Below are 12,229 nucleotides of genomic sequence, written 5' to 3'. Positions count from 1 at the left end.
GTTAATTTTACTTTGACTTGTCCTGTTTTAGAATATGTTGTTCAAACATGACAGCGTATTTCTTATTTGATTGGGCACATTTAGGTTAGGCTATTTGATCGGAGAAACATGCATGTGTCCATCTCATTACATTGTCATACATTTTATATCTAGCCTGTAGGCTACAGAAAAGGGCCATATACAACATGATCTGCTGAATGATTTATGATCAATATTTTTTTTAACGGATGTGTATCTCCAACAGCACCCTGGAGAGGCGCTATTTTGCTCCCCTGTCTTTGACAAAGTGGGCACTTTTTATCGCTGGTTGGGCATCAGTGCTTACTTAAAACGCCCATACGCCACTGGTTGAAAAAAAAAATACATTTTAGGGGAGCAAAATTAGGTTTTATGTGTTGTTATTGCATCAGAAAATGCCACCCTCGTTAATCTGCAGCCCTAGGTGACCGCGTAATCCTGCATAGTGAGTGGGCCGTCCGTGAGCAAAGGTGTCAGCTAGAGATGAGGTGCACGAAGAGTTTGCGGCGATTTGTAGTCTTGCATGATGCCTACTTGATGCAAATTAGCATTTTCCAATCTGAGACTAAATAGAGCCGAATATATTGATAAAAGTCACCCTGTCCGAGAGAGATTTAATGTTATCAAAAACGTCACGCCAGGGTAAGCCTACATAAAACATAGCCCTTATTTGAAGTGTTCCTAAAATCCACAATGGGTCAAATGAATGGTGGAAAACGATTGGAACCATTTCCGTGTTTGACCGATAGGTTTTATGGGTATCATGATGCGCCCGCTGGGGGGCCAAATTACCATATTGCTTACGCTGTCAAATCCTCTCGAATCTCCACAAGCGCATAGGGTGTAGGACTGAGGAGTCCATTTGGTATTGATCTCATGTCTCCTCCCTAACAATGGGAGTCGTTGCCCCAAAAGCGGGAAGGCAGGCAAGCGACAAGTTTAGGTCCAAAATACGCCCTTAGAAACGCATTGGGCTTGTTTTGGACCGAGTGAAACCAAATATTGTTCTGTGGTGAAACCTCTCGCATCGCCTCTTCCTCTCTGACACGGCCAAGTATTGCATCCCATAATGCAATAGGAGGCCGTTGAGATCCAGCAGCTGGTGGTGAGTTTCCAAAGCGCCCAAGAGTCAGTAGCAGGCGGCTGACACATATCTGAATCCATGTGATATTTTACGAACCTTTAAGCGTAAATGCATCAGATAAATATGCTGCTCAAGTGTCTTGCATATCTCCCTAAAGGCCTGTGAGTGTCTACAAGTACCACAGTATTCGTTGTTGGAGGATTCCTCCCCCGTCTGCCGGATCGCACCGAACAGGCAATGACAACGGCCTCAGCAACTCCGCAGCAGATGAGAGACCGGCTGCTGCAGGCCATCGATAATCGTAGCAATGTGAGTAGCTAGCTATCTGGACGAATATTTGCAATCTCATTAAAAAAAACTATATGCCAATTATTCACTGTTAAATGATAGCTAATCATACACGCTTGTGAGTTGACAGCACGCTTGCTAGCTAGCAAGCTTGCTACGCGAACGTTACCGGGCGTCAGCTAGTAAGTTAGCTAAGTTGCTAGCCTGCCCAACAGGGTAACGCTAATGTTTAGCCAGCTAGTGTTAGCATTGGCCAGCCTCTTAGCTAGCCAGTCACACAACTCTCGCAGGTCAAACTGCGGTTGTTTTCACGTTTACCAATACCATATGTTAACGTTAGTTAACTGGCCAGATGGCGAACTAGCTGCAAACGTAACTTGTTTTTAACTTTTGATACGCTGAGGTAAAGAATGTCAGACGAAATAGCGTTAGCCTAGCTAGTTTACTTCAAGTTGACACTTAACTTTTCTCCCATTCCTCGCCCGTCATACGTTGTTGCATAACTTAGCTAACGTTAGTAAGTTAGTAGCTACCACCTTATCTGTGTGCTTTTAAGCAACGCGGGTGTATTTGGTAACATACACTACCCGTTGCTTTCAATTCTAGTATTGGGTTGCACAAAAACAGTCAGTGGGAAGCCAGAAGTTAAATACAATTACATTTCAACTTGGTGGCAGGAGGGTTGATCAATATATCTTGGGGAATTTGAGACAAAATCTAAAAGGTTAATATTGAAGACTTTAAGGTGTCCAATAAAAAACACATTTTGACCAATGGGTAAAATAATGTTAATTGTGTAGATGAAACTTGTCTCATATCATTGACAATATACACAACACTGAACAATAATATAAATGCAGCAATTTAACTTGACTGAGTTAGTTCATGTAAGGAAATCAGTTAATTGAAAAATGAATTAGGCCCTAATCTATGTATTTCACATTACTTGGAATAAAGATAGTGTGGAGTAGATCAGAAATCCAGTCACCACCATTTGCCTCATGCAGCGCAACACACCTCCTTTGCATAGAGTTGATCAGACTGTTGATTGTGGAATGTTGTCCATCTCATTTTCAATGGCTGTGTAAAATTGCTGGATATTGGCGGGAACTGGAACACGCTGTCGTACACGTTGATCCAGTGCCACCCAAACATGCTCAATGGGTGACGTATCTGGTGAGTATGCAGGCCATACTCACCAGACATGTCACCCATTGAGCATGTGTGGGAGACCTGGGACTTTTCAGCTTCCAGGAATTGTGTACAGACCCTTGCGACATAAGGCTGTGCATTGTCATGCTGGAACGTGAGGTGATGGCGGCGGTTGAATGGCACGACAATGGGCCTTAGGAGCTTGTCACTGTGTATTGAAATTGCCATCGATCGTGCCAGGTTTCCTCCAGACATATCGCTTGGCATTCAGGCCATAGAGTAAAATCTTAGTTTCATCAGACCAGAGAATCTTGTTTCTCATGGTCTGAGTCCTTTAGGTGCCTTTTGGCAAACTGCAAGCGGGCTGTCTTGTGCCTTTTACTGAGGAGTGGCTTCCATCTGGCCACTCTACCATAAAAGCCTGAAGTTTGTTCTTCTGGAAGGTTCTCCTATCTCCAGAGGAGCTCTGTCAGACTGACCATTGGGTTCTTGGTCACCTCCCTAATCGAGGCCCTTCTCCCCTGATTGCTCAGTTTGGCCGGGTGGCCGGCTCTAGGAAGAGTGTTGGTGGTTCCAAACTTCTTCCATTTAAGAATGATGGAGGCAACTGTGTTCTTTGGGACCTTCAATGCTGCAGAATTGTTTTGAGAACCTTCCCCAGATCTGTGCCTTGACACAATTCTGTCTCGGAGCTCTACTGACAATTCCTTCGACTTCATGGCTTGGTTTTTGCTCTGACATGCACTGCCAACCGTGGGACCGTGCACTGCCAACCGCCGCCACAGGTGTGTGTGCATTTTCCAAATCATGTATAATGAATTTAATTTACCACAGTTCCAATCAAGTTGTAGAAACATTTCAAGGATGATCAATGGAAACAGCATCCACCTGAGCTCAATTTGAATTCTCATAGCAAAGAATCTGACTACTTATGTAAATAAGGTATTTCTGCCTTTTAAAATGTTTAATATATTGGCAAGAATTTCTAAAACTGTTCACTTTGTCCTCTGAGCAAGAGGACAAGTACATTAGTGTCTAGTTTGAGAAACATACGCCTCACAAGTCCTCAACTGGCAGCTTCATTAAATAGTACCCGCTAAAACACTGTCTCAATGTCAACAGTGAAGAGGTGACTCTGGGATGCTGGCCTTCTAGGCAGAGTTACGAAGAAAAAGCCATATCTCAAACTGACCAATAAAAATAAAAGATTAAGATGGGCAAAAGAACACACACACACTGGACAGAGGAACTGCAAAAGGGTTTTATAATGATCAATTATACTTTTAAAATTATAAACTTGGATGAGTTAACACAACGTGCCATTGAAACACAAGAGTGATGGTTGTTGATAATGGGCCTCTGTACACCTATGTAGATATTCCATAAAAAATCAGCCGTTTCCAGCTACAATAGTCATTTACAACATTAATGTCTACACTGTATTTCTGATCAATTTGATGTTATTTTAATGGGCAAAAAATGTGCATTGTTTTCTTTTCTTCAAAAACAAGGACATTTCTAAGTGACCCCAAACTTTTGAACGGTAGTGTGTACCAGTCAAAGGTTTGGACACCTACTCATTCCAGGGTTTTGCTTTATTTTTACTATTTTCTACATTGTAGAATAATAGTGATGACATCAAAACTATGAAATTACACATGGAATCATGTAGTAACCAAAAGTAGCCACCCTTTGCCTTGACAGCTTTGCACACTCTTGGCATTCTTTCAACCAACTCCATGAGGTAGTCAACTGGGATGCATTTCAATTAACAGGTGTGCCTTAAAAGTTAAATAGTGGAATTTCTTTCCTCCTTAATGCGTTTGAACCAGTCAGTTGTGTTGTGACAAGGTAGGGGTGGAAAACAGAAGATTGCCCTATTTGGTTAAAGACCAAGCCCATATTATAAATAAATGCTTCAGAGTTCAAGTAACAGACGCATCTCAACATCAACTGCTCAGAGGAGACTGCGTGAATCAGGCTTTCATGGTCGAATTTCTGCAAAGAAACCACTAAAGGACAACAATAAGAAGAGACTTGCTTGGGCCAAGAAACAATAGCAATGGACATTAGACTGGTGGAAGTCCAAATTTGAGATGTTTTGTTCCAACCACCCTCTTTGTGAGATGCAGAGTCGGTGAAGGGATGATCGCCGCAAGTGCGATTCCCACCGTGAAGCATAGAGGAGGTGTAACAGTGTGGGGGGTTCCTTACTGGTGACACTGATTTATTTACAATACAAAGCACACGTAATCAGCATGGCTACCACAGCATTCTGCAGCGATACGCCACCACATTTAGTTTGCGCTTAGTGGGACTATCATTTGTTTTTCAACAGGAGAATGACCCAAAACATACCCCCGGGCTGTGTCAGGGCTATTTTACCAAGAAGGAGAGAGATTGAGTGCTGCATCAGAAGACCTGGCCTCCACAATCATCTGACCTCAACCCAATTGAGATGGTTTGTGGTAAGTTGGACCACAGAGTGAAGGAAAAGCAGCCAACAAGTGCTCAGCATATGTGGGAACTCCTTCAAGACTGTTGGAAAAGCATTCTTTATTACGCTGGTTAAGAGAATGCCAAGTGTGCAAAGTTGTCATCAAGGAAAAGGGTGGCTACTTTGAATATAAAGTATATTTAGTTTTTTTAGCGCTTTGGTTACTACATGATTCCAAATGTTAGTTCATAGTTCATGTCTTCACTATTATTCTATGAAGATAGTAAAAAATAAAGAAACCCTGGAATGAGTAGGTGTGTCAACGTTTTTTGACTGGTACTATATATTTATGTTTTGGGGTTTTTACCCCTTATAGGGTGGCCACAATTAGGGTGACTAAATCAATGGAGGCCAGAGAAAAGTGGCCAAAAATCTGGAAAATTGCATCACGTCAGCTAGGCTAGATTCTCTGCAAGAAATAAGGCTACTGGCTACCTGACAGGCTCCTTTGCCTGTTGAACTCATCTTTCTTCTCGATCCGCAGGACATTTTATTTTTTTATTTAACCAGGTAGGCCAGTTGAGAACAATTTTTCCTTTACAACTGCGACCTGGCCAAGATAAAGCAAAGCAGTGCAACACAAACAACACATTTACACATGGGATAAACAAACGTACAGTCAATAACACAATAGAAAAGTATATTATACAGTGTGCAAATTTAGTAATATTGGGGAGGTAAGGCAATAAATAGGCCATAGTGGCGAAATAATTACAATTTAGCATTAAACACCGGAGTGATAGATGTACAGATGATGATGTGCAAGTAGAGATACTTGGGTGCAAAGAGCAAAAATAAATAACAATATGGGGATGTGGTAGTTGGGTGGGCTGTGTATAGGTGCAGTGATCGGTAAAGCTGCTCAGACAGCTGATGCTTAAAGATAGTGAGGGAGATGTGTCTCCAGCTTTAGGGAATTTTGCAGTTCATTCCAGTCATTGGCAGCAGAGAACTGGATGGAAAGGCAGCCAAAGGAGGAGTTGGCTTTGGGGGTGATCAGTGAAATATACCTGCTGGAGTGAGTGCATCGGGTGGGTGTTGCTATGGTGACCAGTGAGCTGAGATAAGGTGGGGCTTTACCTAGCAAAGACTTATAGATGACCTGGAGCCAGTGGGTTTGGTGACGAATATGAGGGTGGGCCAGCCAACAAAAGCATATAGGTCGCAGTGGTGGGTAGTATATGGGGCTTTGTTGACAAAACGGATGGCACTGTGATAGACTACAGCTAATTTGCTGGGTGGAGTGTCGGAGGCTATTTTGTAAATGACATCGCCGGAGTCAATGATCGGTATGATAGTCAGTTTTACGAGGATATGTTTGGCAGCCTGAGTGAAGGATGCTTTGTTGCGAAATAGGAAGCTGATTCTAGATTTAATTTTGGATTAGAGATGCTTAATATGAGCCTGGAAGGAGATATGTTTAACCAGACACCTAGGTAGTTGTCAACACATTCTAACTCAGAAACGTCCAGAGTATTGATGCTCGTCGAGCGGGCGGGTGCGGGCAGCATCGGTTGAAGAGCATGCATTTAGTTTTACTAGCATTTAAGAGCAGTTAGCGACTACGGAAGGAGTGTTGTATGGTATTGAAGCTCGTCTGGAGTTTTGACAAAGCAATAAAGGTAAGATGGATATCGATTTGAGACATGACATGTTGTATTTTAGTATATGCTTTTCATGTTACTCAGAATCATACATTTTTCAAAGATTTCTCACAAAATTAAGAACATCTCTGAAATGTCAATGAAGCACTGAGAGTATGCCAAGCTTGATTTTCCAAGACTTTTACATGCAATTGTTTCTTTTTGCGACCTGTGGAAACCACTTTGACAACGACGACCACCACAAGAAGAAACCTGAACCTCTGTCAACAGTTCTGCTCTTATTATCTTCTGTATTAGGTTCTCACGTTTTAAACCTAATAATGATCAAATCAATGCTTTCACAATGCCTAAAATGCTAGTGGTAGTTACCTTCTTTAAAAAAAAAAATGTTAGGGCACATTGACAGGTTTTTCACCTAGTCGGCTCTGGGTATTCGAACCAGGAACCTTTTGCTTACCGTAGTTCTCGAACAGTTGAGCCAGCAAATTTATTGTGCCAATTTTATGAAGCAATTTTATCCGATAATGTATATCTGTATATTTTTGCATTGGGACATTTTATATAATATTTTTCTTACATTTAGTTCAGCTGTAAAGCTTCCAAAGTTTTGAATAGAAAAGGCCATTCAAGACTGTCTTAAGCCTTTTCTGCATCAACAGCCATTATTGATATCTTGTTTTTTTGTGTATTGTATTAAACTGAAACATGTATTTGTTTGAGTGTCTATTTTTAATAAACCCTGTTTTTGTATCAAGTCTAAGACTTTGACCATTCTATTGCTTATGAGCGTAGTTATTGTATTGTCACAGGGTGTCCTATTCACTGTTTCTTATGGATACCGATACTTACGTTTTATATATGCTGCTAGCTAACATGTTTTAAACCAGTGGTCACCAACTGGGTGATCGACTGGTCCATCTCCAAGTCATTCCTTGTCGAGCACCAAACATTTCTGTAAAAAACCCAACAATAAAGCCTTACTACGTTCCTATTTTTGTCATTTGTTTCACGTTGTTGGCGATATGTGCACTTTATTCAGAAGCCCTAGTGCCGGGAAGGCAAAGTCTTCCCATTTTGAACCATTTCATGTGTCTGAACGTTGACCTCCACCTACCCGGCAGGCCAAGAGGTAAAACCAAGTGCACCTTTAGGCCTACCGCTGGCCAATCAGATCACCATATCTGCAGTTTGTTTGAGCCATAGACTAGAAATAAGTCTAGAGCGCACAGCGAAGTTGATAGTGCGAGATTTAAAAACTTTTAAAACCACGACTAGAGCGAATCAACAAATACAGTATGGTTTTGAGTGAGTTCATGTTTAAATTGTTATTCAGCACTGTCAATCAACACTTTGTGCATTTTAGGGCTTATAAAAGTTTTGAACATTCTCTCTACTTCCACTCATGCTACAACCAGCACTGCAGCTGTAATGATTGAGTAGCAAAGTGTTTCGGTAAGCTTGCGTTATTATTAGTAGCTTGTCATTTAATATCGAGGGATATTTCACTTTCTTTGGTCATATGAGTAACAACATGAGTTGGTGCATGATGCAGAAATTAGGTTTGCCGTTAGCTGGAATACGATGTCCCCTTTCCTCAGCGGGATGGAGCGAGGCAGGACGGTGAGGCAGCCTTGCTGCTGTGCTCTCTTCCTCCCCCTCTGACCATCAGACGAAGGCCATCAGTCCAGTGCAATTTTAAAATGCTAATTATTATGCTCAGCTGTGCAAATTATGTTACCAGTTTGATTATGTACCTCAAATTAGTTAATATAATTTACCCTACTGCCCAAACCTCATTGCTACAAAACTGTTTTTAATAAGTTCATGTTGCACAGGCTTATGTTTAAGTCATGTTTGGAAAAAATCTCAGCTTGCGTTTTGACTTTGATCTTGACTCAAAAGTTTGGTGAGCACTGTTTTTAATTAATTGCTAGACTGCTTGTTAGACAGTTAATAGCCAGCATAGCGTTTAGCTCTAGGAAGGTAATAGGCCAGCCAGCAAGCCAACTGTTGCGTACTTAGAAGTAACAGCTAACTAGCTTAGTAACTCTTTGCTGAAAATCTGTGTTCTGATCATCTCTTTTGCTCCTTCCAGCAGATTCACAATATGGTGGCAGTATTAGAAGTTATCACATACTTGGAGAAATTCCCTATCACCAAAGAAGCACTTGAGGTAAGCCCCAAAGCTTTTTAATTGCTTTAATTGTTGCCTGTGACAACGTTTTTGGTATTCTTAAAACGATCATTTGGGATTTTGGTAACTTAGCCTTTTTTGATCTATTTTGCTAGTATTGGCTTGTGAACTACCTCCAACCTCCTTTATACTGGACACATAGACATAGAAATGGGATCCACAAGTTCATCTGACTCTGGGCCTCATTGCCAAAATCCAAAAGTATCCCTTTAACAACTTTTTATTTGAATTACCAATTTAGGAAACCCGATTGGGGAAACTGATCAATGACGTGAGGAAGAAGACCAAGGATAAAGACCTTGCCAAGCGTGCCAAGAAGCTTTTGCGGAGCTGGCAGAAATTGATCGACCCAGGGCAAAATGAGACTCCATCGTGGGGGGCAGTAAGTGTCTCGGGCTCTGCCAATGGCAGTGCCCACCCCTGTCGGACTGACGTTCCACCCCCTGACATATCCCTGGCAGGCAAAGGTGTCCAAGAGGTCAAAACCAGAAATGACGTCCACAACACCTACTCGCCCAAAGCGGAGAAGTCAAGCAGCAGGAAGCGTAGAGGGGAGCAAAAGGACAGTGTGCACTTACCGGCCAAAACCTCCAAGATGTCCCCCAACGAGCAGATGCACAACTCCACTCCGCCGCCACCTCCCACAAATGGGATTGCAGGTAACCCTGAGGCTCCCCAAGACCTAGAGGCTACACCTTCGCCAGACAGGGCCCGGACAGAGCACATTGAGAATGAAAAACACAGTAGAATCCCTGTCAATGCTGTCAAACCTCACCCCAGCTCCCCGGGCCTCGCCAAACTACCTAGCACTTCCTCTTTACTCAAGACTGCTGTGTTGCAGCAGCAAGCAAGGTTGGACGAAGGAGGAGGGGGGCAATATCTGACCAAAAGCCCCCGCTGTCTTTCAAGTCCACGGACTATGAAGCAAGAGACTATGTCCAAGCACTCTTCAACATATGCACCAAAAGGGACTATCCCAAGCCCAGCTCGGAGTCCTCGCTTGCCTTCGTCCCAGCCTTTAATGTCCCCAGCCCAAGTGTCTCATGTGAATGGGCCGCCACCCCCTGCCCATAGGGCCTCACTGCACTGGCCTGGCTCCTCAGAGGCCACCACCAATCCCCCACACAGCACTGGAACACTGGAACCCCCGCCTGTCTTCCTTCCCACCACCCATCCCGCCCCACAAAACTCTGAGTGTGCGGAACTCCACAGACCCACCCCCTCTGTAGTGGTGGTCAAGGCTGAGGCAGAAGTCTCTGCCTCCAGCTCGGACCGCAAAAAGAGGAAGAAGTACAGGTCCAGGGACTACTCTGTCAACCTGCAGGGGCAGGACACAGAGGACAAAACAAAGCCTGTGAGGTTAAAAGAACGCAGGCTAACGTTTGACCCTGTGACTGGACAGATCAAGTCCATGGTACATAAAGAACCCTGTCAGGTGGAGGAACCCCCAATGCCACCTCCCCCTAAGCCCCAGCAGAGAACTGATCTGCATCCACAGCAGCCTCCCGCTCCCACCCCTAGCCCCTTCCAACAGACTAACTGGAAAGAGCTGTCCCGAAACGAGATCATCCAGTCCTACCTAAACCTTCAGAGCAACGTGCTCACATCCTCGAGGGTCCAGGCCCCCGGCGCGCACTTTTTCATGTCAGAATACCTGAAACGGGAGGAGAGTGATCTCAGGGAGGCGAGGCGAGGAGTTCATGTCTTGCAGCTGGACAGTTCGGTAACGGACACACCTGGAGTGAGCCGAGAGGTGACCGACAAGGACCTCCACAGAGTACATACGGAGCACTGGCAAGGGGTAAATGGTTGTTACGACACCAAGGGCACTTGGTTCGACTGGACGGAGTGTATATCTTTGGACCCACATGGGGACGAGAGCAAACTGAACATCCTGCCATATATTTGCCTAGACTGAGATGGGGTGTCTGTCCCAAGTTTGTTAAAGGGCTGTTTCAGTTCTGTTTTTCAAAAATAAAAAGTTGCAGGAAAGATGTGCCCGTTTGCAGAGTGCTGCTACTAACAATTAATTGCAAACTAGGGTTCTAGTGTAGGGTTGGCTGGAGTTTAGCTTTCCAGCTATGTGCTCAGAGGGTGTTGAAAGCGTTCATCTAGCACAGTTAAAGCCAAACGTGTCCAGCGAGTGGAGTACTGATACCTATTTGGGAGTTACAAGAAGCTTTATGTGACATATACAAAAATAAATTATACAATTTCTTATCATGTATGCATCTATTTATTTGACCTTTTTCAGTTTTTTTTATAGGTTTATGGAAACGATGTGCAAAACCTGTAGAGCTTTTCTGTTTGCATCACATACTGTTGACCTGTTCTGCAATGCAAAAGATCTCATTGTTTTACACATTCTTTTGTTTTTGGTTGGCCGTTACACGTTAGCGATCCAACATTCCATACTCCACCCCTCATCTTCTCTCCTCACCACTCTGTTCTGATGTACACATGCCATCGAGCATTTCTTCCCGGAGGAAGTTTAACAAAAAAATGTGCCTCCTTTTGTTCAATCAACAAAGTATTTTAGAAGCTATCTTTGTTTTTCCATTTACTTATTCCCCAACAATCCTCACCCAGGCAGAAAATGTTGAAACAGAGGGTACTAATACAACTGTGAGGATAAGGAAATGTTTGTATGCTGGAAATATACTTGTTCACATTCCTTTTAACTATCGTTTTGGCTTATGAAATTGAATCACGAGACTTTCAGAGTTGAACAGCCTTAATGAATATACAGAAATGAGAGCTTTGTATTTAGTTTGCAGAGGCAGGCATCTTCTGTAATTTCATCGTTTGCATTAAGGTATGTGTAGATACAAACAAAACACCTGCAAGGTCCACAATTTTTTTTCTCAATTTTCCTCCAATCTTTCATGGGTTTGTATTTCAGGAATGTTCTACTCATTGAGAAGCGTGCGTGATGGTAAATGAACAAGTGTCGTTTCTTTTGCTATTTTGTTGAAAACTACAAACTTAAGAGAGCGCATTCTTAACGTTTTCCATGTGACAATTTGGAGAAGTAGTTTTTAAAAATGTTGTTCTCGTCTTGCCACGGTTCTCCACATGTGACATGACTTCAGATGGGGTAAGGTCGGACTGTGCGCCGCTACATTCATCCCTACCAATGTGCCTTTTTGATGTCAAATCTGGATTTGCTTTCGCATAACACTCCTGTCCTTGGAACTAGGTTTGTGTGTGGCAATTCCATGTCTGATGATGCTGGACTATGCACCATCTTTTTTTTTTCTAAGCAGTGGTCCTTAGTGAACACTGATCCAGAATGGGCAAATTGCAGACAATGAGGCATCACTCAAACACAGCTCGCAATAACGAAATGCTAAAGATGATTGATGTGGATCTGGTCAGTTTGACTGGGACAT

The 12,229-nt window shown here is 43.0% G+C and overlaps 1 protein-coding gene across 2 annotated transcripts; it reads left to right on the top strand.

Moving 5' to 3' along the window:
• The first annotated feature begins 820 nt into the window (after positions 1-820).
• LOC139387383 (cofactor required for Sp1 transcriptional activation, subunit 7) lies at positions 821-11,055 on the top strand. Of its 2 annotated transcripts, none has more exons than XM_071133528.1 (4): positions 821-1,123; positions 1,260-1,411; positions 8,742-8,816; positions 9,079-11,055. In XM_071133528.1, the coding sequence occupies exons 2-4, from the start codon at positions 1,340-1,342 to the stop codon at positions 10,753-10,755; spliced, it is 1,824 nt and encodes a 607-aa protein (XP_070989629.1). In that variant the 5' UTR covers positions 821-1,123; positions 1,260-1,339; the 3' UTR covers positions 10,756-11,055. The 2 variants fall into 2 exon arrangements, with proteins under 2 accessions (XP_070989629.1, XP_070989628.1); XM_071133527.1 differs by having other exon boundaries at positions 848-1,123; positions 8,739-8,816.
• Positions 11,056-12,229: the final 1,174 nt, after the last annotated feature.

This window comes from Oncorhynchus clarkii, chromosome 28 (assembly GCF_045791955.1).
Source record: "Oncorhynchus clarkii lewisi isolate Uvic-CL-2024 chromosome 28, UVic_Ocla_1.0, whole genome shotgun sequence".
Classification (NCBI taxonomy): Eukaryota; Metazoa; Chordata; class Actinopteri; order Salmoniformes; family Salmonidae; genus Oncorhynchus; species Oncorhynchus clarkii.
This window is presented reverse-complemented; position numbering and strand designations above follow the sequence as displayed.